General features: G+C 35.4%; 1 protein-coding gene across 2 annotated transcripts in view; it reads right to left on the minus strand.

Moving 5' to 3' along the window:
- The window catches only part of LOC136811479 (uncharacterized), a 30,038-nt gene extending 4,900 nt beyond the window's left edge, over positions 1-25,138 (minus strand). The window contains exons 1-30 of one of the 2 annotated variants that reach the window (XM_067068095.1): positions 22,799-22,933; positions 22,404-22,516; positions 21,894-21,943; positions 20,931-21,065; positions 20,493-20,579; positions 20,096-20,185; positions 19,837-19,893; positions 19,410-19,544; positions 18,933-19,011; positions 18,452-18,603; positions 18,050-18,184; positions 17,848-17,945; positions 17,033-17,219; positions 16,432-16,625; positions 16,079-16,194; positions 10,562-10,737; positions 9,595-10,309; positions 8,833-8,994; positions 8,330-8,590; positions 7,964-8,107; positions 7,458-7,660; positions 6,389-6,479; positions 4,765-4,882; positions 3,066-3,210; positions 2,678-2,768; positions 2,172-2,384; positions 1,743-1,794; positions 1,327-1,471; positions 532-622; positions 261-329 (exon numbers count right to left, since the gene is read on the minus strand). In XM_067068095.1, coding sequence (XP_066924196.1) covers positions 261-329; positions 532-622; positions 1,327-1,471; positions 1,743-1,794; positions 2,172-2,384; positions 2,678-2,768; positions 3,066-3,210; positions 4,765-4,882; positions 6,389-6,479; positions 7,458-7,660; positions 7,964-8,107; positions 8,330-8,590; positions 8,833-8,994; positions 9,595-10,309; positions 10,562-10,737; positions 16,079-16,194; positions 16,432-16,625; positions 17,033-17,219; positions 17,848-17,945; positions 18,050-18,184; positions 18,452-18,603; positions 18,933-19,011; positions 19,410-19,544; positions 19,837-19,893; positions 20,096-20,185; positions 20,493-20,579; positions 20,931-21,065; positions 21,894-21,940 — 4,188 coding nt within the window. In that variant the 5' untranslated portion in view covers positions 21,941-21,943; positions 22,404-22,516; positions 22,799-22,933. Of the gene's footprint in view, positions 1-260; positions 330-531; positions 623-1,326; positions 1,472-1,742; positions 1,795-2,171; positions 2,385-2,677; positions 2,769-3,065; positions 3,211-4,764; positions 4,883-6,388; positions 6,480-7,457; positions 7,661-7,963; positions 8,108-8,329; positions 8,591-8,832; positions 8,995-9,594; positions 10,310-10,561; positions 10,738-16,078; positions 16,195-16,431; positions 16,626-17,032; positions 17,220-17,847; positions 17,946-18,049; positions 18,185-18,451; positions 18,604-18,932; positions 19,012-19,409; positions 19,545-19,836; positions 19,894-20,095; positions 20,186-20,492; positions 20,580-20,930; positions 21,066-21,893; positions 21,944-22,403; positions 22,517-22,798; positions 22,934-25,049 lie in introns of those variants that run through there. The other variant, XM_067068096.1, reaches the window with a different exon arrangement.
- Between the last annotated feature and the right edge of the window lie 17 nt (positions 25,139-25,155).

Genomic DNA, 25,155 nt, shown 5'->3' on the forward strand with positions numbered 1-25,155 from the left:
TGGAGGTGATTCCTCTACTACTTTTTTCATGGTTTATGGATAAAGAAATCCTATTATTTCGATTGATAGTGTGAAGGTTTCGATCACAGACTTGCACCACAATTTACTGTGTTCGAATCTCTAGCATTTCCAGGCGGGGTGTTAGGGAAATATGGTGATAGACCTTCTACCTTCACTCAGAAATATTATTCCGTGTGATTTTCTCAAAGGCATCGAGTTTGGTATCTTACTGGCCGCGTGTCTTCACAGTAATGTTTTACCTTTTGAATTTTTTGCAACGTCAGCAGTTTGGTCTTCTTCTCCTTCCACAAATTAAAAGCCGATCGAAGCTAGAAAATCAAGGGAATGATTATGAAAAACTATTTTGGGGTGGTTTTTCGATAACTTTTGAATTTCATGAAAGTCGCTTGTAAGCCCAGTTTCTTTTGCTACAAATACGAGACAACTTGAATATTACGGCCTACCTATCTCCCCTACCTCGAACGATGGATGAAGCTTCATTTTGGATCAGTACTTAAATAATAACCTTACTAATTTTTGAGAGTAGTTCGTTCCATGTTCTTGTAGAGTTTTTTCTCTTTGTTGTTTTTCGTTCTTATACTTCGACCAGTGTTTCAATATACTGAAATGAAGAAATATTTTACTTTTCAAAAAAAAGATGGCGGTCAAATTATAAACAATGTTTAGATATAATTTCTTATGACAAATATGACATACACAGCAATCAAACCCTACTCTTCTATGGTATGGCTACAATCAGTAACATATTGGCAATTTCACCATTTTTCGAATATTGAAGTTCGAGAATGTCAATTTCGGGCCTTCAACTTGGTTTCATCGAATACTTCGATCTGGGAGGGATTTATTGGCTTCTAGGCTAAAGATCAAGCCCTACTGGACCATTTTTGAACTTCTGGATCCTCAGATCCCAAAGTCTTAAATCTAGCAATAAAATTCAGAGTTAAAACTCTACCCTTCCAACCTAATTTAGAGCGCTTCCAAATTGTTTGTGGTTATAAAATTTCGTGGGAAATTTTTCTTTTGTGTTAAGTATTTTGGCACTGATTGTAGAATCAGATCGGTGTATAGACATCTGAAAAAGTTAGACTGGAAAGCCGGGTCGTTTTCGGGTCGTTTTTTAGTGTTTTTACCGGCCGATATCTTTGAAAAAAAATTGCTCTCTCTGTACGGCCGTTTGTTTTGATTGAGTTTAAAGGGACGACGGCCCAAGTAGCCAGTCAAACTCTTTCATATGTCTATGATCGGTGCAATCCACCAAAAGATACCAAACCTGTTATTAAAGGAAAACGATTGTAAACGATTTACTTGGAAAGTAGAGTCTTGTGATAATGATGTTTTGCTGTGATGGTGAGTTGAGTTTGGTGTTTCCATAAGATGAATGTTTCATTGAGAACAATCTCATTCTTCGTTTGAATAAACACCTCCATAGTGTTTTTGTTTTGTTGACAAGCTAAATAGTGATTTTTAAACCACGTTCGCACGCTACGGTTCCGTTTCGCTCCGAAAAGAAACAAAGCCATTTTATTGGTTAGAAGTGACGTAATACTTAAATCTACCCAATATAGTTGCTTTATTTTACTTCATATTGCTTCATATTTGGTTTCGGAGTGAAACGGAACCGTAGCGTGTGAACGTGGTTTTAGTTACACTTACCCAGTTTATGTCCGACGGGGTAGTATTTACATATACATAACCAAAACTTAAAATCACCCTGACTGTACCTTGTATTCGATTCTTCCATTTTCTTGAGGAGCTCTTCACCAACGATTTCTCCTGACAGAAAATAATGAATTTATTTACACTTCATCTTGTAGGTCTTGCAAATTTACTGATTATGGATTTTGGTTTTGCGCGATATGTAAGCCTGATAAAAAACTCCTCTACAACAGGGCATGAAACCTCACTATGGAATGATTGAAAGATTTATTGCCAGTGGTCAAAGCAGAGATTCTCCTGTTAGACGGAAATGTGGTTTAACAACACTCCAACCTTGGCCAGATTCTTCAAACTCGGCTGGTTTTTATACATAACTTGAGACGAAATTCGCTTTTTTAGACTTCTGTGAAACGGAAATCCGTCTGAGACGGAAGAACTTTGAACACTGTATTGTTTATGAAGATCAACTCGCATTGACTAAGTTCATACCATACCCTGTTTCTGATGACGTAATGGTTTCTCCACAGCGTGAAAGACTTGCCAAGTGATTGATGCTCGTAAAATCGAACACCTTTTTGTTGTAAGCAGCACTTCCTCCACGTCACAAAAGTGTTGGTTAAAAGTTCCCTTTGTAAACAATGATATTTGTGTTGATATTTGACTGATGCTATCGCGCATGCCCGCCACCACGTGAATTTCTTCTTCAGCTGAAATCGTGGATTGTATAATTAGTTATTTTGGTTATCATAAATCAAGTATCAACTAAAATTATCGTCATAAATCTCGACCCTATTCAGGCCCATCAAGTAGTGACTTAGTGCCTAGGCTCTTTCAACCAAGAAACTTCATGATAGTGATGGCTATCTAGAGCGTCTTTCTTTAATCAAATACCTTATCTAGCCCCAGTTATTTGAATTTGTTTTCCTCACTTTGAAAGTACTGAAATAATCGTTAGTAAAATAACTGAATTAAAAAAAGTAGAATTATTTTAGGTTAATACCGTATTTTGTTCTTTCTGTGCGACCATCTGTTGTAAATTTGTAGTTTGTTCTTTTTTCCTTGTGGTGAAGATATACCAGCTCTCGAGGATCCTAGTGAAGGTAATTTTGATAGTTGAATCTTTCAATAAAACGGTAGAACAATTTCAAGGAAATCTTAGCGTATTCATCCTTTTTAAATGTCGTCAATATATGATACCTTTTGCTTTTGCTGACAGGAATTCCACTTTATTTTACCTTGTCATTTTCTACAATCGCAAAGAAGAGGGAGGGCGATTGAAGATGTTATATTAATTAGAGTATAATACAGGAAATACTTAAAGACTAGCAGGTGATACATAGGATAGGCATTGATCCTTTCAATATATTTCAATAAAATCAAGTACTAACTTCTGACAAGTTGATGTTTTATAGTGTAATTGGGCGGCTTTCACTTGACACCAATGAACCGCCCATTCAATGAAGGCGTCTTTGACGAGTTGCGTATTTCGCCTGTTGATAGTGCACATGATCTTTTCGCTGTTGTTTCGTTTCGCTGGAAATACGAGAGGAATATATTTAACAGCGCCTCATCTATGGTTGATATTAATGCAGACAGACAACAGTCCAAAAGGGTTCAGTTCTGGGAACAGAGAGATTTGTCAAATAAATTTTACACGGCAGAATGGATTGGGGGAGTAGTAACCATTGAGTTTAAAGCCCGAAGATCTAGAGTTAAATCTCTAATCTTTCTCAGGCAAGAAAAAGTGAAGCCTTAAAAATGCGCCGCATTTTTGACGACAGATTGAATCTAGCAATTCCTTTGTTTACGATTGATATTTTTTTCGAAATTTAGCAGTAAATTTTAGTTTCAATCTGTCATTTGTGTACAAGTGATACTTTTATGGACCTACCTGGTTGTGCATTTAAAACATATATAATTGATATCTACGTGACGTGACCATTAACCAAAATTCCATGCTCTTGAAATATTCTTTCATATTCAAGACTTCGTGAGCAAACAAACACTTATCTCATAAAAAAAATGAGTAATTTGGCTAAGAACATTAATGTATGCTTATTAATAGTGATTCTTATAGATAAAGATGCGTTTTTTGAGCTGAAAAATTATTTTTTTACAAAAATCTGCTTGAGCCATCTTTTACCTACTTTCATGCAAAAAATCAGAAAAATACAATGATCCAATATTTCAAAGTCCAAAAAACACTTCTTTTGGCCGTTTTTTAGCTGAAATTTACCCCAAAAACTTTTTTTCAAAAATCGAGCTCCGTCACATTCGAGGGTTTATAGTTATGCATCTTTGTGCAAAAAATCATAAACAATGAATCTCGAGAAAAGCTAATACATAAGTAATTGATAATGTGCTTATAAAAAAATATCAAATTTGGCCAGTTTTTCTATAAAAACACGCCAAGCAACCAAAACTTTCATGTCCAAACACACATATTCTTCATAAGTAAGCCCTCATGAGCAAAAAACATCTATCTCATAAAAGAATTGAGTAATTTGACTAAGAACATTGATGTATGCTTATTAATAGTGATTTTTATAGATAAACATGCGTCTTTTGAGCCAACAAATTTTTGTTGCAAAATCCTGCTTGAGCCATCTTTAACCTATGATGGTATCCTACTTTCATGCAAAAAAATTAGAAAAAAAATAATGATCGAATTTTTCACGAAGTCCAAAAACCCCGTTTATTAGCCGTTTTTTGGCCCAAATTTGCCCAAAAACATTTTTTTTTCGAAAGTCGGGCTCCGTCACATTCGAGGGTTTATAGTTATGCATCTTTGTGAAAAAAATCATAAAGAATGAGAGAGCCAATCTCGAGAAAAGCTAATACCTAAGTAATTGATAATGTGCTTATAAAAAAATATCGAATTTGGCCAGTTTTTCCAAAAAAACACGCTAAGCAACCAAAATTTCCTGTCTAAACACACATATTCTTCAAAAGTAAGCCCTCATGAGCAAAAAAACATCTATCTCATAAAAGAATTGAGTAATTTGACTAAGAACATTGATGTATGTTTATTAATAGTGATTCACGTTTGGTCCAAGTAAATAGATATCAACATTATAACAAACAAACCTCTGATCCAAACCAACCAGTTTTGAAAGACCATTTTCTTGAGATCAATTTCTTTGGAAGTTTGTGCATCTACCACTTGCTTCAAGCAATACATTTTGCGTCTCCATAATTCGAATAGCTACGGAAAATAAAGATGATTAACTTTTCTTATTTCTGATTCTCAAGAGAAGTGGTACGGTTTGTTGAGGGGGAAATTGTGCTTTACTTTAATGTAAAAACACTACCCCTACCTCACAACCCCTGTGGAACTTCTTCTCACAGTGGGGACGCAAAATTGTAGGTTGTTTTCTCCACAGGGGACTAAATATTGACCAGATTTTCCAGGTGGGCAAGGGTCCAACTAGCCTGTTAGACGAAAACCGCTTTTTTATCGCGATTTAACGTCTGTTAATAAAATGGTGGAAAGTAAATTGACATATGATTGAAAATAAAGTGAAATTTGATTGTATTCGATTCGAAAGTTTGCCGGGAATGGAAATGAAAAACTTTCTTCACAGCTGTCTTCACCAGTGACATAGACAAGTCTTGACAATTCTGGACAATTGCCAAAACTTGACACTATTTTTATGATATTATTCTAGAATTTTTTTTACATTTTAATGTGAAGAGTTTGGTCCTGTATAATCAGAGTTAAAACTACTAATTAATTTTGAGATCTCGAGCAGATTGTAGATTTAAATTTCTCAACTTTGGAAACTAGATAGTAAGCCAGTAAAATGTGGAGGTTTTGCTTCGAATTGTGAGAGGAATCTACCTAAATTTTATTAGTTTTATCTAACTTTCCTATAAATTTATATTTTTAAGATGTTATAGTCATTGACATAGTTTTATTACAACTTTAGAACTTTGCTAAATTTTATGGTAAATACATTATTGATATATTTCTATTATTTGTACCTCTTAATCCTGAAATTGCACGAGATCGACTCATTTCCATCAAATGATAGTCTTGGAATCCTCATTATTTTTTATTTTACATCCCTGTTTCAAAAACTGGCTATGGCTAGTGTTGAGAGTTTTCTTTTATTTGATTTTGGTTGCTTTTCTCTACAACTTACGAGGAAGAAAACCTTTTGAAGAAGTGGGATTATCTCATTACCTTTCTAAATTAAGAGGCTGTTGACAATACCATTAATTGGAGCTGCTTGAAGACCTTTGGAAACTTTTTTGCTTCTATAGTTCTTTCGTTATGATAGGGGGGTATCAAAATAATTTCAAAAAAAAACATTTTCAGCTCACCAAACTCCATCCCGATCCCGAGGATTTTTTTGTTTTGATTTTAATGCACGGAACTAAAAAATTGAGACTAGATTGAACATCAACGCACATCCTCTCCTACCTATTCGATTGTCCGTTCCAGTCTTTATTTTCGAGTTCCGTGTTTTCCCGCCCTTATGCACTCCGCACGGGATCGACGTCACCCTCCACCACAGTGCGATAACTTTCGACAAACGCTTCAAAGTGTAACTGACCATAAAACAAAGAAAAAATTTGGTTTGTGGGAAGGTACTGGCTAGGGTCCAACCGGGTCTTGGACACGGGGTGTATAAAACAATGATCTCGTGATCAATATTTTTAAGATAGCCAAGAAACATATTTGACTCCTTGATGAAGAATTTTATACCTTCGCTAAAAGATGTTGTGTTTGGAATTGTTTGATTTTCTTGCGACGTGTTTCTCTGACCAAATTGTGACACCACCAAATATTCAGAGTTCTAAAACAAAGGACGAACGAATGTATGTATAATGCTGTTTAATACACTTTATGCGCTTTGAATGGATGTTAGTCCATATGGGTATTATAGTTTAACCCTATTAGTATTAGGGGGGGGCTTTCTGTTCGGGGTTGAAACTATTGTTTATAGCTCCTGAAATAATAGAGCTTTTGGCATGAAATTTTCTGTAAATTCCTAACTTTTATTTAGCTTCAAAATAATAAAAAAATTGACACCTAAAAATTTTCACACCTTTAGCATGTTGACATTTCTGACAGTAACGTGTCACAAAAATTGACACTTTTCTAATACAAATTTATTTTTTATGTCAAATATATCGTTTAAACCGTAATTTATTGAATATTTAGGATTTTAAGCATTTTAGACTCGAACACAATAGCTATTCAAAAGAACAAAGGAAATTTTCGGTTTTCGCTCACTTTGGGCATGATGGGTGACGTAATATTTTTTTTTAAAGTTACCTTATGTGACAACGAACTTGTGTACCAAATTTCATCCAAAAAGACCAACTAGATCAAAAGTTAAGGGATGGTACAGGAAAAGCCCCCCTGGTTTTGAACCGCCCCTAAAAGCCTAGTATGAATAGGGTTAATTATCAAGAAACATTCGGAATAACCCAAAGGTTTGGTCCGTGAGATCGTTCACCTCGGGATTGCAAGGATTTAAGGCAGAAAAAACTAGCAGTCTTCATAATAAAAAACAAGCAACACTTAGTTAGGAAGATGGCAAAGAGTTATGCTGAAAGAAATTAACATGATGTCATATACCTTATCGATCGTTTTTACGGCGACGTTATTTTTTCGTCGATGACGTAAAAAGGACCAGCGTAAGGGATAGGAATTAAATTACGACCAGGCTAATAATGGAAAAATTGAGCTTTGGCGTTATACGTAATAAGGGCGTTATACGTAATAAGGGCCGGCGTAAAAGGGACAGATAAGTATGTGAAAAGCGAACCTGTTCAGAAGCGTGTCTTTGTAATGCTGATCGGCGATTTCTTGTTTTTGTATTGTTAGTTTCCATTCAGCGAAGAAGGATGTTTTGACGACGACATCCCATCGTTGCCGGTGGTTACGAACTTTCTCTTCACCTTCTCCTGTTCTCAATGAAGAAGTCATCCACAGTTTGGCAAAATTACTCACTGATTGCTTCTGTGTATGCTAGAAATGTGATCAGATTGAAAAGTTCTCAATGAAAAACCACATATTAGAGGTACAAATATCTATAATTTTTTTATTAAGAAAAGTTTCATAAGAACAGCCGAGCCCACATCAAAAAATTACTGATTCTTATAGAAAAAGTCAATCTTGTTCCAGAAAGGTCAAATAATTTAAGGCGACAGCTGCATTTGAACATTTTAGTTTCCAATTTTACTTTAATTATTCGTGATTTTGGATACTGGAAGATTTCTTTGAAAAAGGTGAAGGTTTTAGCTACGCGAATTTTACAATTAAACGCCAAACCTTATCTTTCCAACATCTGAGGTGCTTCGACAAACATTGTGAACGATATTTGTTCAAGGCAAGCTGACTATTTTCCTTTTTCCATCGTTGCAAGGATGTGTAGTTTTGCCATTGTTTGAAAGAACGTCCGACTGCCAACTTCCACTTAAATTAAAAAGATTTATCAAGAAAGTGTAACAAGGATTTCTGAAGAAACCCCATTTAAAGTGTACCAAAACCTTTCGTTATCCGCAGGTCAAGATTTTGAACACCATACCACAAATTCCGATCGAAGACATGACACACTCTTGTATTGTATAAAATGGTGGTAAAATGAAACCAATTCGAACAGAGAAACAGAAACAAACGAATACACCAGAAACATACCGATAAATCAGTAGAAGCGTTTCTCCCGTACAATTCACGATTCCATTTCAAAAACATCGTATGTAGCAAGTATTCTTGTTTTCTTTCTAGCAAAGAATCCTGTGTCTGACGGAGAAATTTCTTACGCGCGGTGTATTTGAACCAAGCGTAGAACACAGTACTGACATCGAGGTTGCGCCAATATTGCAGCGTTCCGACCAATAGCATTTCTTTATCGTTTTTGTTTTCTGTCATGATGGTTGATGCCATGGAAGCGTTGTCCTGCGCAATAAATTCATCATACACATAATACACAAGAGCAAGCTAACAAATTAGGTAAACTATGATAGAGAGCAAAAGAAGCAAGGATTAGACTATGTAAAGTCAGCTGATAATTTAGCGAGACTTAATGAACCAACGGTCGAAATCGGTCCATCCGAGGTCGAAAAACAGAGGGTACTCGAGATACACCATTAAAATTGAAAGAAATATTCTCTCAGTGAAAAAGAACAAGTCAAGCTTACGTCATCCGTATTAATGGAATAAATGCCTGACGTCATCAGTTCTTCATTAGACCTCCTTCTTACGAAAGGGAACGTTCGATTCAATATCTCAGGTTGCTTTGGTCTTAAGTGGTTCGAGTTGAATGAGAATGCCGAACTACCACCAAAACTACTGTTGAAAGACTGAAAAGAAAACGCACGACAATCATTATTGAAAAGTGTACAATACCGTTCGCTTTAATTGTGCAATAGTTTTTTCTAGGCGGTACCACATGCCACCTACTGCCTGGAGTAACCGTGTAAGTCAGGAATAAGTCTAATCAAGTTAACATTGTTTCCACATGATAAAGTTGTTACACTCAAAATTGAATGGCTTTAATGCTTCTGTTAAAGTCTGTCTCGATACAATATGCAGAGGAGACAAAAAAATGAATATTGAATGTTATCACTGGGAAAACAATTTCAAAAGATATTCATTTAGTCAAAAAATGCAGCTTAAAACTACTTGTCTGGTTGAATAAACAAAGGCTCCTTTTCTATCAGAAGTTACAGCCGTTTTGTGTCCGCTGCAGATTATATTGAGATACACTTAAATAGCCGAGCTTTTTGTTTCTAATGAAAAAGAAATATAACGCCACATTTTTATCACTTATTCTTATCACTTTTATCATATATTTGTCTGTGAACGAACAGAGTTACTCTTGGTATAGATATATACACTTTAAACGCATCGTATAGAAGCCATAATTACACGAACAGAATTCGCAAAAAGTAAATACTTACAGATTTTCGTGAAGAATCGCATGTTTCACAAGTCACCATAACTCCTGCCCGCGCGGTCGAACATACGGAAGGTTGGAATTCCGCTACGTGCGATAACCGGCGTGACTTGGCCGTCTCTTTAGACAATTGATATCGGCGTTTCCAATGATCGGTCCATGAAGGTGGGTTTGATCCGAAATATTTCGAATCCGATGCACTCAAATCGGGGAAATCGGAACACGTGGTATTGTTCATGTCTAAGTTGAGAGAATGTTGAATTTCGGATTTTTCTTCCGAGCTTTCAAGAGTCATTTCGTACTCAGAATCGTAAGTGAAACTTTGCAAATTCAAGGGGTCTTCCGAGCAAATAGTGTCTTCCGGGCTTACAGACTGCCCGGTGAAAGGAGTGCCCAGTTTCTCTTCTTCTTGTATGGTTCGTGCAAAATTTTGATCCCTATAAGCTTTTCTCAGCGCACTTGCGTCCATACTCTTGTTAAATTCAGGTTGTTTTTTGATTCCAGGAATCTTCGAAACCGAATCGGGATAACTTGTCGGGAAAACGGGCATACTTCCTCGACGTGGATCGAAGTTTTTGATACTGAAACTCTTATTGATGGTTGAGTCGAAATGAAGGTTGAAACCGTTTATTTGACTTTGTACTTCTGTTTGAGTGTCTTTTAACCAAGCTTCGAATGTTTTCCTTAATAATTCCATCTTCTTGCCGTGTAAATGGTTTCTGAAAGAATCAACAAAAATTCAAGTGTTTTATTCCTTAAAAAAGATAACATAATATTCGAACATTTCAAGAACATTTTACTGTATGCGAAATTTTTGAAAATACCATGAGCCAAATGTCACTACCCCGTTTTATTTTCAGTTCCTTTTGTTGTGATTATAGCTCAGGAACAAGAAAGAACTTTAAAGGGTAGACCACACACATTTAATTTTACTATAATAAAAAGTGACTCTTAACAAAAACTGTTATCACCTTAGAAGTTGTTTCACTTGCAGCTGTCGGACCCAGACCGCTAGCGTGACATAACATCGTCTTTCGTTCAAGAAAGCATCCGCTTTTCTCTCCAGTTCGCTTCGTTTACATTGACTAGCCTCTGATTGATGTTTCCATTTGTAGAAATAGACTCGTTCCAAAAGTTTCATGTTAGCCTACAATCACAATAACATTTAAGTCGTTGAAATTAAGAATTCAGTAAGTAAGTAAGTAGTAAGTAAGTAATGAATTTATTTGTCTTAATAAGCGAGACGAGCGACCACACTCATAGACATAAAGCTAAACTAAGGAGGTGGCCGCACGCTACTGTTACAAGAAAAAATAGTTTCTAAGATCTTACTAGGATACATTGAAAATAAATTTTTTATAAAATAGCAATAAAGAAATGAAAAATTCAGAACGAAACTCGAAAATCGTAAAAATTAAGTATATGAAGAGACGAAATATAATCTTGTTAAATCTTTGAGACGATCCAATGTTAGTGTAGAGATGTCGTCATAGGCTAGGTATTTTTGTATTTCGTTCCAAATCGAAATAGATTGGTATAAAATTGAGTAATTACCATAAGTCACTGTAGTTACTTCAGGAATTTTAAAAGACCAGACTTACAACGAATTACATTATGACGGTCAGTATCATTTAGACGCCTATATTCAAGACTTTGCAGAAGAGGAAGAGGTAGCTTGTGATTTAAAAGTTTAAACAGTAAAATGATATTTAAGTATTTGACAAAGTCAAAAAAGGAAAGAAGTTTAAAGTCCAAAAGCAAGGGAAACGAATGTGCACGAAAATCAGAGAAGGACATAATTCTAAGAGCTTGCTTCTGGAGAATAAGAGCTCGTTTAGCATGAGTAGTTTGACGTTGGCCCCAAATTTGGGCTGCATAAGAAAGATGACAGTGGAAGAGAGAAAAGTATAATGATGTTAAGGTTTTTTTGTTGACATAATGTCGAAGTTTACTCAGAGCCCCATTGGCTCTTTTTAATTTGTTACATACAAAGTCAACGTGATGTTTCCAGTTCAGATGCTCGTCAATATACACGCCAAGATATTTTACAACTTTGCTTGGCCTAAGCCGATGACCATTGATTTTAATTTTTAAATCGTAGTTGATTTTCTTTCTGACTGGACGGAAGATCATAAGCTCAGTCTTGCTGGTGTTCAGAGATATTTTGTTTGCCTTCAGCCAATTCATCAAGAGTTTTAGATCAATATTGGCTTGCTTTGAAATTGGTTTTAGAGATTCGTTTGAAAAAAATAACATAGTGTCGTCAGCAAAAAGATTGACCAATGCATATCGAAGTGCAATGTGGAGATCATTCACATAAAGAAGAAAAAGTAAAGGGCCAAGGACAGAGCCTTGCGGGACACCATGTTCCATGGGTTTTGATCTTGAGTTCTTACCAGATACTGACACGAATTGTGATCTACCAGAAAGAAAAGAACGAAACCAGTCAAGAGCTTTGCCACGAATGCCATAAAAATCGAGTTTTGACAGTAGAATTGAGTGATCGACGGTATCAAAGGCCTTTTGCAAATCGATAAAGATAGAACATCCATACTCACCATCATCAAGAGCTTTAGAAATTTTATTTATGCAGTAAAGAAGGGCTGTCTCAGTTGAATGATTGGAACGAAAACCAAATTGTAAAGGATATATAGAGTTAGAATGATCAAGAAAGTTTATTAGCCGCTTGTGCATAAGTTTTTGGAAAATTTTGTCGATGTTTGAAAGAAGAGAGATGGGCCTGTAGTTTTCAGCATCAAATGGAGAGCCCTTATTTTTGAAGACGGGGATGACTTTTGCTTCTTTGAGTTGACTAGGAAAGATACCAGTAAAGAAAGAAAGATTTATGATATCTGCAAAGATTGAAGAAAGACTTTTCAGATTTGAGGAGATAATTCGAAAAGGAATGCTGTTTGGACCTGAAGCTTTATGTTCACTGAGAGATGAAATAACTTTGGAGATTTCATTTTTGGAAGTTGGAGAAAACGAAAGTGATTGACGTTTCGATTGTCATTCTTCAGCCATTCTGAGAAATGATGACGCGTGTAAGGAATTTTAGAGCGTATCTTACCTGCAATAGTAGAGAAAAAGTCGTTAAAAACTGCAGAAACTTCTTCAGGATTAGAAGATAAAGAGTCATTGATATTCAAGGAAATGCCAGTGGAAGAAGAAGAAGAAGATATAATCTCTCTGACGCCTTGCCATAGTTTGCGAAGATTACCAGAATTTTGAAAAAAGTAACGAGAATAGTAAAGTTTTTTACTTGCACGAATAAGAGACACAATTCGATTTCGATAAAATTTATACCTACCACGGAGAAATTTTTTAAGATCAGGTGAAGAATCAGGTACTCTCAGATAGTCGTTGTTAAGGTTATCTCTGATTTCCATGGAGTAACGAATGCCTTTGGTGATCCAAGGTTTTAGTAAGAGATCAGCCTGACGTCTGGTCAATTGTTTCAGGGGAACATGCTTGTCATACAAAGAATTAAATCGAGTTATAAAAGAGTTAAAAGACGAATCAACATTTCCCCTTTCAATATCAAGAAGACCTTTCCAATCCACGTTCTCGAATTCTTCTTTGAAACCTACTTCATCAAAGTTTGACCAATCTCGACGAAAAGGAAGTTCAGGTTTATAGTGAGAGCTACAATCGGTGTTTAGAATCAAGAATTGTGGAAGGTGATCGGATATCGAGACAGTGAGGTTTCCAGAAATTGAAGAGCAGTTTAGAGGAGAGATAAAAATATTATCAATGAGAGTACTTGAAGTATCAGTGATCCGCGTTGGAAGAGTAATAGATGGAAGAATTTGATAGGCACCAAGGACGTCAAGAAATTTGGAGTGAGAGATGTCAGAATCACAAGTCAAAAGATCAATGTTGAAGTCACCCAACAGGACGAGATTTTTGTTTTCTTGACAAGACTTTCGCAACAAAGGAGTTAAGATTTTTTCGTTAAAAAGGTCAATGTCGAAAACAGGGTGTTTATAAATACATCCAACAATGAAATTTTTACGGTTTTTCAAGACAATTTCAGCAAAGGTGGATTCAAGGTTGCCAGAACTAGAATATACAAGCTTTGAAAGATCTTCACGAGGCTTGCTATTGAAAGATTTAGAAATAAAAAGGGCAGTTCCCCCAACTGTTGTGACTGCCGGGGTATCGAATGACTTAAAACCAGGGATGGAGAGCTCAGTATTTTCGATCGTAGAATGAAGCCTTGTCTCAGTGATACCAAGAATGCTAAAGTGATGGTTGAGACGAGAAAGTAACGTAGTAAGATTATCGTGGTGTTTTTCTAAAGAGCAAATGTTCAGATGGAAGCAAGAAAAATTTTGTTTTTTGAGAGAAAGAGAAGAAAATTCTTGAGTACTAAAATATTTGCAATCAAAATGATTAACATGGTCATCATATGTAAATTCATCTCGTTGTTCATCGATTTGAGAATCAAAATTAGAAAAAGTATCTGAAATAGAATTTAAGTGTTTAAAATAGGTTTTCAAGTGACTTATGTCTTTACCAATGGGTAAATTTTCATCAGAATCAAGGTTAGGTAAAGCATCATACCTGCAAAGTTTACAAAGCCAGATGTTCCTTACAAATTTTGATTCGACACCAAGACACTTAGCATGAGATCGCCTTTCGCAGTTAGGACAAAAATGAAAAGTTTTAGCTGTTATTTTTTTCGAGCAAACAGAGCATTCATCGTTTGCCATTGTAAGAATTTTTGTCACTGAATGTAACAAAAGTGTTTCTCGAGCCAAACACAAAATAGAATAAAAAGAGCATAAAGCAATAATCGGTTATAAGATCTACATAAAAGAAAAATCAATTGTAATTGTATTCAAAGAGATCACTGTAGTCAGGAAAAGACTCAATTAAATCATCAAGATGTGTCACTTTAAACACTTCACCATTATCACCATTAAGTCTCACGTTAATTATACCATTCAATACCCAAAATGAACCAATCGCTTTTTCATTATAAAGGCATTTAACTTTTCCCCAGAGAAATCTGTAATAGCTGCAGAGATTGTTATTTATATAGATTTTTTCAGTTAAATTGGCTTTTTCAAAAACATCACGTCTCTTAAATTCTTTCCCTTTTTTGATAAGATTTTCAGCAAGTTTTCTGTTGACAAATCTAACTATAGTACGTTTTGGACCATGCTGATTTCGACTTTGATATAAACGGTGACACGCCTCGATTTCCTTCGGACAGATTTCAATGTTTACAGCTTTCCCAATCTCGATAACTTTTGATTCTAGATCACATTGTTTTACCGAATCTGGTATACCAACAATTTCAACATTATTCCTTCGTATATACTGCTGCATTTCATTTTTTTCTCTTTCTAGCTTTATAATGTCGTTTAAATCAGCCTTGGAATTCGCAACTCGATCTAATTTAGTCTGCAAACACTCGATGACTTCAGATTTTGTTGAAAGTTCTTGTTTGAGATTATCTACTTCTGTTTTGAGTGACAGGTTTTCGTTTTGTAGTTGAGATCAAAATATCATCTTTCATTTCTTGCATTTTCTTATTAATGTCATACCTTATAACTTTCATCTCGTAAAAAATCATTTCTAGTGTGATTTCTTTCATAGGATCTTCATCAAAACGTATCATTGAAGAAGCAGGAGGTTGAGAAATTGAGTCATGGAATATATCCCCATCAGTAGCATCTTTATGTGTTTGTTCTTGTGTTGATTGTGTTGATTGAGTAGTGTATTCAGGAATATCAGCAAGTATTTCCTCCATATCAGCTTGTTGATGCTGTTTTCTTGTTGTTACAGGCATTTTGGCTCGAGAAACAACGCCTACTTTTTACGCGCCAAAAATCTTGAAGACACGTCTTACCTCAGCGAATGCCGAATGAAAATGTTTTTCAATCTAGCTTTAGTGTAAAAACCACGCGAGTGGATTTCATGGGAGAGCTTTCTGTTATCACTTACTGCCGTTAGTAAGACGATGACCTAACGTAACACAGGGTTAGGTAGGCAAGCTGTCGACATATTATCGGATTTGTAGAAGCCTGTGATTCAGACTGAGGGTTAGGGTTTATAGGATCTTGTTGGTTCCTATATGACTTACTATACTACTGGGATGTTGTAGAAACCAAATCTATTTGCCAAAGTGCCCCTCCCCCGAATTATATAGTAAGATACATGATCTATCCATCAAAGAACAAATGTGCAAGACTGTCCAAATGAAATTTCTCGACCTTAGTGGAACACACTTAAAGTCTTGTGGTTTGTGGAACATTACTACTTGAGGCTTTGGCATATGATAAAAGATTGCCCAATGATATGTATACTGTAGTCGAAAACAAAGTAAGAAAACGCACGAAGTTTGAAGCCACTTATTTCCCTCCTAAGTAACGGGCCACGTAGTGTTCACACAAATGCTTCATTAAAGTATCATTTGTCAACAGATTTTTAAAACAATAACCAACAGAATATTGTAAGTGGTCAAAAAGAAATAATACCTGATCAGCCTTGGCTATCTCCCTGTCGAGTTTCCCTTGTTGAGTGGTATCTAACCATAATCGAGCGTAATTTTCCACACGCTGTTTTCGTTTGGACACTTTATGGAAAACAAAATCTAGAAGAGAAAAACTGTTGAATTGCTTTTTCAAAATAGATAAATTAACGTATATTTCTTATTTTTAGTTGCCTGAAGATTGTCACAAACGTGGTATGAAACTGCCAGTAGCAAAATAAAAAAGTGTCTTTTCTTTTTGACTGACATCAAAATGCTATAATTCAAGTGATACATTCTTTGAATTTGGTGTGTTGGTATGTTTAGGGTGATCTCCGGAAATAACATATAAAAACTTACCATTCCAGCGGGAGAGACATTTCTTTATGATCGTTTGTGTTTTTTCTTCTTTCACTCTCCTTTCCTCCACAAACCTCTCTGTCTTCATTCTCCATCCAGTGAACATTTTTCGGACAGTTTCAAGATCACGTGATCTCGAAAATCGGACACCTTTTGTCTTAAAGGACGTCCAGTTGTGCCATGCTTCAAAACAACTGTGAAAAACAATAAAATGCATGAGACTATTTATTATTTTAGCCAAAGTTGGAAAATAGATTTTCCTTTAACAAACTCTTTGGTATAACCAAAGGCTAGAGGCGAATTTCCTGATTAGGATTTTGAGCTTCTTGTTTCTTACAGAAGTTGACTGGCCCACGTGGTTTTCAAACAAACGCTATATTAAAAGTAACATTTACCTCCAGTTTATGTATGACAGCAATGAAAGTAATAGGTTCAACCGGTCATCCGAAAAGCGACGCAAATCTCAAGTCTTCAATTTCTCTTACCAGGAAATAGTTGAAGACCAACCTCTACCCTTTGGCTATATCTACATCCTCATTAGTTCAAACTAATCAAGTATTAAGTTATAAACAAGTGACTTTTGTCATTGTGAGACACCTACCATCTAAGCTGTTTCTGTTGGATGGACAGTGCAAGTGGTTTGACAAGAAGATCTTGTTGCGTCACGATTCTCCAATGAAAAAAAGTCACAAGCAATTTTCGCTGAGTCAGCTTTTTTTGAGCGTCCTCAACTTTTTGGTGATTTTCCAACTCAACTTGATACTGTTGTTGCCATTGGGTCAAATAACCTGCAAAAAAAACATCAAGAAGTTGTTTGAACAAGTAATGTCGACCGAGACAGGATAGATGTAATTGTGGTTGGGACAGTGAAATGTCAAATGACATATTAATCCGATAATAACATTTAAGTCGTTGAAATTAAGAATTCATGGGAGAGCTTTCTGTTATTACTTACTTCCGTTAGTAAGACGATGACCTAACGTAACACAGGGTTAGGTAGGCAAGCTGCCGACATATTATCGGATTTGTAGAAGCCTGTGATTCAGACTGAGGGCTAGGGTTTATAGGATTTTGATGGTTCCTATTTGACTTACTATACTACCGAGATTTTGTAGAAGCCAAATCTAGTTGCCAAAATACCCCTCCCCCGAATTAAATAGTAAGATACATTATCTATCCATCAAAGAACAAATGTGCAAGACTGTCCAAATGAAATTTCTCGACCTTATAGTGGAACACACTTAAAGTCTCGTGGTTTGTGACAGGATAGATGTGATTGTGGCTGGGTCAGTGAAATGTCAAATGACATATTAATCCGAGGTACGTTCGACGCAGTAAAGAAAGTATAAGTAGTATGTAAGTAGAAAATGGAGGTAGTAAAGTATGATTCCGAGAATTAGAAGTTAGAGCACTTACTTTTGATACTCAAAAACTTTCTCCTGTCTTGAAATGGTAGAGTAAGTGCTAGTAAATGTTTCTTCTTGATTTTCAATCTCCATCTTTTGTAATATTTCCTGAAAACAATTAAACAACGATGAATATAAAGCAGCTTGTTATTCCTTCTAAAGTTATGATTGAAGGAAAACCTATGGATTGGAACAAAAAAACTCCATTATACCTTGCCAAGTATTTCTTTTGCCAATCTTTATGACGTAATGCGAACTGCTTGATATTATGACCGCCTCTCCATGTTGTAAATGTAATTCTGAGCGTATTTCTCTCGCATAGTTTCTTAATAATAGTAAACTGTTCCCTGAAATGGAGAAGGAATTCATTTCCAAAATGACCGTAGTATGTAAACAAAACTTTTAAAAGGTAACTATAAACTTATCCACCTTGTACATCATAAAGGGATGGGTTTGAGTTAACTAGGTTCGAAATACGCCACATTACATCTGAATCCATGAGCAGATAAATTTTAGATTTTATATAATTGACTGGGTTGAATGCCGGGTTGAAATGTCATGTTCATACAGTTTTTAGCACAATGGTTGATAGATGTGATTGGATGTGAAATAACCTGTGTGTTTTCTGTGTCGACGCAAATTTTCGCCAATCTGCAAAATATTGTCTCAAGAACACAACATTCAGTCTTTCAATGAAGGTTGCCCTAGTTTGAAGTTTCTCTCCACATTTGCTCTTCCAAAGGTTGAAAAGATGTCTTTGTAATGTCTAAAGACAAGCAATACAAATGGTGAACGAACAACACTAAAGAATTTCTGAATGTACAGTTAACCATCTTTAATTCTATTTTCAAGGAGTTGGATATTATATTCATCGAACAAGGGAGCGTATCGAATAGTAGAGAAACTCTCACAGTGTTTATGAGTTTCTTGTTGACGGCGACTTTCAATATTTTCGAATAAGTGAGCGTATCGAATAGTAGAACGTCGAACTAGAGAGCGTTAACTGTATTCAGATCGAATGCCACTTTCCCGGTTCTTTTTGCAAAAGTGATTGATTCCCATTCGAGAAAGTGAAAGTGAAAGTGAAAGTCAAACCTTTCTTCGATGAGCTCTTGCTAAGCGTCGTTGTATTTTTCGTTTGAAATATTGAAGTTGCCATAATTTAAAGATACGTCTGAAAAGTAATCGAACAAAAAATTCTATTAATCGAAAATTTAGTAAAAGAAGGTTGTTATTACATGTTTCCATAAATGTCGAGGTCTGTTGCATTGTGGGTAGTGAAATTATGAAGCTATTGTCTACTCTTGTATATTCCATGTCGAAATGTTGACGTGTTATCTAGACCATCTGGTATCTGACACTGTTGAACGTGCCAACTGTACAAATTTGAAAAATGGCCGATCTGATTGAAAATGAAGTGAGGAGCAATAAGAAGAAGTGTGACAAATTTCATCCAAATCAAACCATTTTTGAGTCTTCAGGCTGCCACAAAACTTTTCAGTCAGACAGAGACATATTCTCAGGTTTTACACCACTTACTACAATATGTCCATTCAACAGAAACAGTATTACCTTTTTTGGTGCAGTCGGTGCAAATTTTCAGCTTTTGCAATACTTGAAAATTCTTTCCACCGTTGGAAGGATATTTTGAGAAGATTTAGAGTATAATATTCTTTAGCCAGCTGCAGCTTTCTCTGTCGTGTGACTCTGTATGGAATTGTAGAAGGAATAGATATTCAATAAAGACCAATCGTGACCGATCTTGGTCACGATCGTCAAATTTTCCCAGATCAACCGGGTGCTGCAAATCCTTCTAGCAATTTAGTTGGCAGATAAAGTCAAAATACATAGATTTAGCGTTTAAACCATAGAATAACTTTGCAATTTTATATGTCATAGGGTATGAGATTGGTCTGATAAATATATTACGGATAACGGATTTAAAAGGATCTCGGCAAAAGTTTGTTCATAACGGCTAAATCAATAACTTAGTACCAACCTTTGTAAAAGATGTATTTTTCTCCATTTCGAAAATGTGCTTTTCAATAAGTCGTACCTAAAATGTTTCAAAAGGGTTTTACATGAATCATTTATACTCTACTGAGTTTTTTCAAAAATTGACCTAATCTTTTTTTGGACTGATAATATTTTGATATGATATTGTAGATAAGATTGACACGTATTATGAATCCTTTCCTCTCTCCAGGTCAACAATGTTCAAACTTGGAGATGGTCAGACAATCGAAATCAATACAAACCTCGCTTTTTCTTTAAAGGAACAAACTTCTTTTTGTCTAATGCGCCATTTTGTGAAGAAGTTCGATAAAATTTGGTCTTCTCTGTGAACTCTATGAGTCAGAAACATGAGAATATATCTAGAGCAGATTCAAATTCGATGTCAAATTGAACAATCCAACCCCTGAGTGTAACATAAAACTGAAAGAAAACCTAATTGACTGAGTTGTACGAGACATAAATAAAAGTGTCCGAATCACGATTTTCAAAAATGCCGTCAATACAAAGCTGTTCAGCAATTCTTTTTACATTTCCAAGGCTTGCTAAAAAAATGTTAGAATTTTAAACTAATTTCCTTGAGAGTGGTTTCCACTGTAGACGAAAAAGATCAGCTATCAGCTGAGGTTAGGGTGTGCATACATTGCGACATCCTTCATGCGTTTCTTGACTCGTTGTTGAATACAAAACAATCTCCACTTGTGGAAATGGTCACTCAACAAGTTGATCCTGAAAATAAACCATAAAGAAAGTAATTATAAATTCGTACTCAGGTCTCGCAAATGGAAAAACAATCAAACGAATAAAAAACAACCTCCATAGAGACACATCCAGAGAGGAAGTTTGCAAAATTCGACCATATTCAGTCATTTTTGAAGTATCCAGTCTATCCCAAAGTGGGATGCGATAGTCTAGTAGTCTAAGGCGTCAGCGGCACAATCCAAGAGTATTTTGATCTTGCGCACCGTCGCCGAACGCTTTACCTTTACACTACGGCCGCTTTGTTCAAAAAGCCGGGCCGTGGACCCCATGAAAACAATCGAAAGACTCCATTTAACTGACAAATAAGTGAAGACTCACTGATAATGAACGAGTGCAATGTTGAGTTTCTGTTCTTCATTTTCTTCTTCTTTTACACGGAAATAATTATCCGACAAAACATGTTCATCAGGTACAATCATCTCAAATGCACTCAGTGATGTGTGATTAACGTCACTAGAATTTGAAATCGAAGATTGTACATAACTAGCTTTAATTTTGAACTTGGGCTTTGGTGAAATACCTTTTTCTATATCAATGAAACATGTTGAGTGTTTCTTAAAGCTAAAAATAAACCATGACCATGGCAAGAAGTTAAACATGGCATCAAACCACAGCTCTTATTTGCTATCCTTCTCACACTAACTAACTTCGGAATTGATAACAAGGGTCATTTATAGGCGAAAATAAAAAAAATGTGATGTTTCCGAAAACCGGCCGGGTGAAAAAAACAAATTTTCTGACCCGGCCGCAGACTATGGGTTCATCTATATGGTTTATCATAAAGAAAATCAAGTTGACCGTTAAAGCTATCAAACGTCGTTTGGTTAGATGTTCCCGCTTGTAAATCAAAATTTGTTCGTTAGTTGATGCATTTGTATTCAGGGCTTACTTCATACTGTTTGTAAATAAAAGTTATCTTTAAAGTTCTATTTCAATGATCTTAAGTTATCAAAAAATTTTCCGGCCGGTCGCATGAGAGCTTTTTTCCTTCATCCGCATTCCGGAAACACTACAATTTTTATTTTCGCCTTATAAATAAATTGATAAAATAGTGTTATTGAAAAGTTTGAAAATCTCACATCGAAAGTTGTATAATTCAAAGGTAGAAAGATTAGCAGGCAATTTTCACGACTGGCCTCTTTGTGCAAAATTTTCTGTGAATTTAGAACGATGTCATGCGGGAAAAGTGAGCATAGGAGTTAAATAAGCGTAGAGAGAAAACTTGTCGGTGGGCACTTGGGCAGGGTTGAAAACGAAAGAATGAAAAGGAGTGATTCTTACTGGAAGTTTGATTGTGATAGTTCTTTCATTCTTACCATGTCATTCATTTTCTGAAAAAACAATAAACATCGATAACCCTATGTCGTCGTCAACAAGTCAAGTCACATCGCATTTATAACCCGTCTACCAAAAGCAAACAAAAACAAACCGTGAAGTACAGTACTGCGCAATCTTTGGGACATTGAGAAACAGGAGGATTTCAGATAACGCGGTTCTCGGATCTCTGAGATCTGACCCTAGCTGGGTTTTGCTGAAATTGCTATTACCCTTTTGAAAGATCAGCTCTTTATCTGCGCATTTTGGTAATCTAATGCACGAGAAACGAGGAACAAATTTCATGGATTCCGGCAAATGGTGCTAAACGGATTTTTCTAATCTAAGATTGTTATACAGGATAATCTAGAGCCCCAAAACGAGAATTTTTACTTTGCTGGAAGGAATTGAAAATAAATTTAGCGCTTATTTCTAATCAGAGGTGAAAAATGTAGTGCCGAAAATAAAGATTCAAACCTTTCTATGCCATCATGTCTCCAAAATCAGCCTTTCTGATATAAACATATCTATATATCGTCTTTTTTTGACAACCGTGATTTAAGCAACCATGGGGTGAGCATTGAATAGATCTAAAGGTAGAAATAAATAAGACTGGCATAAATCCATTGGAATTGACCGTGGTCGTCATGTTTTTTTATCAAAAAGCGAGGCCTGTTTCAAACTTTGCCAACCAAACATAAACAATGAAGGAATATCACATGCAAAGAAGGTTTGATTAAAGTCTCTCGAAAAACATTTTTTTTCGTCTAGCCTTTCAACGTTTCACTTTACTTTTTCGAGCCTCTAAGTTATTGTAAAATATCAATATTTACGGAAAAACTTTTGAAGAAGGGGATAAACTTAGACCTTACCATCTTTAAAAATGTATGTACCAACAACATATTCTTTTGTCAAATATGAAATTTTCATACTAAACATTCATGTTTCAAAAAACTTGGATAAAGACAGGATTTCTTTATTTTAAATTTTCCGTCTAGAAAGAACCTGTCGAAGGGAGAAAACACGAGCGATGATGGTGAAAGCTAGTTTTTAGGCTTTACATTAATTCATTAGAACCCAGTTTATAAAAACATTTAGGCTGAAATTTAGGAAAAAATAAGAACATCCAGGAATGTCGCATAAAAAGAGCCAATCTGAGTGCCAGATTTCCCCCAAAAAAACAAGAAACTTTCGTAATTGCAGAAGACAAACCTGTGTACCAGACCCGGTTGGACCCCTTTCACAATGGAAAATTTTGCTAATAGTTCCTCCCCGGTGGGAAGGATGCCCTACAATTTCACCCACTTGAAAATGTTTTCATCCCAATTTGAAATTCGATGGAAAAAATTGCACTCCAAAACCATCGAAACTGGATCTTCTGACCTGGGAAGAATAGAATTTCTATCACCCACTGGGATTTCAATAGAAATTTTTATCCCGACTGTGGGAAGAAGTTCCACCGGTACACGTGAGACAGGGGTGTCAGAAGGGTCAAAATAAATTGTACAAATTGGGTATAAGCTTAAAAGAAACTCCATTTCCGCGTTAAAAATAAGATAGGAATAAGAACAATTTAACGCTCCAAGCACCAAAACCAAAAACATAAGAGCAGCTGAGCTTAATAAGAATTTCCTAGTTCTTATGAAAAAAGCACATTCTTCAAAACAAGTGGAAAAATTAGAAACGACCCAAAATTCATACAATTAAAACCAATCATCAAATATTATCTCTCGATTTAACGATTTAACAGATCCGAAAAACAGAAGAAGAACTTTATACTATGTAGTACTACACAACAACAATTTCATGTTACAAATGTTGTTTGCTTTCACGTGTAAGAAACACGAATAAACCGTAAATATTTGCTCATAAACGAACATCCAATGAAATATGATAAGGGATAATCACTAATTCTTGTAAGGAGATTTTAAAAGCTTTTTTTTCTCTAAAAGTTGTAAGAAATCAATACCCACATACCTACGGTACTTATTTATAAAGGCTCTCGTCCTCTCCACCATTCACATAGTCAAAATGTTTGATTACCCAACTACGGAAATATTTAGCCTGTGCAAAAACATGAGAAAGAACTTGTTAGAAAGTTGTATGTTTATTTTATAACATATGATAGAAAGAGTTTGTTTTCTTTTACGATGGTTAGAGTGTTAAAACACTTGTCGTGAGAAGATTTTTGTGTATTTTTCAACCCTCAAGTTTGAGTGGTGCTTTGACACATAAAGGAAAATAAACGCAAGTTTTTAACCTCAGTTCTAAGCTTTAAAATGTTCTGTTCGCATTTCTACTATTTTGTGAGTATTTTTGTGCAATTTCCTAAGAAATTAGGTGTTTTAGAGTCCATGAAGCCTTGAAATATTCTAAGTTGTCCTTAATATTTTGGTCATCGAAACCTTATGTTATTATAAAATGTATTCTTATAAAAAACGTGTATGTATTTACAGTAGGAGGATTATGGAAGGCGGTATGAAAACTAAATACAGTATTTACATTCAATATGAGGCATCGTATTACCTTTATTTGCTTATATTATAATTCATGATTTTTTTTGAAGAAACGGAAACACCTGACAATGGCAAATTTTGAGTAATTTTTGTATAGTTTAGATTTGTCATTACGGGTAAAAAACCGGGCTGTTTCCGTATGAAACATTATGTAATAATGTCACCATTGGCTTAAAAATTTGTACTGATATTCGTAAAAGAAGGGAAAGAGGGTACTTTATGTGTAATTTCGCGAAAGTGTAATTAGGGACTGAAACACTGGGATAAGGAATTAATCATTTATCACACGGTTTTATTTTAGAGAAATGGCTTAATTTAATAACACGCCAGGGTTAAATTGAACAAACACTGTGAACCTTATCACCTATAAAGAATATTCTCCATTTTTAAAACCTCTGACAACATCATGTCACTGGATCAAGATCATACGTGGAATGTCCAGTTATATAAATTTCGAAAAACAACAACAATATTCTAAAAGCCGTACCAAAAAGGGTGCAGAATGTTTCATAGTTATATACCGTTGGAAAGGTAATTCGATGTTGAACTTTATGTGTTTTACTTTCATACATTTTCCAAAAATTAAAATAAGAAACATATTTCATACCTTCAACTCAACTCTCTTCTCTTTGACGAAGTAATGTGTTCTGATTTCTCCTTACACTAATCCACACAAAACAATGTTGAAAGATTAGATGTTGTCGTTGTATTGT

Source organism: Clytia hemisphaerica, unplaced genomic scaffold (genome assembly GCF_902728285.1).
Source record: "Clytia hemisphaerica strain Z4C2 unplaced genomic scaffold, Clytia hemisphaerica genome assembly, whole genome shotgun sequence".
NCBI classification, from domain to species: domain Eukaryota; kingdom Metazoa; phylum Cnidaria; class Hydrozoa; order Leptothecata; family Clytiidae; genus Clytia; species Clytia hemisphaerica.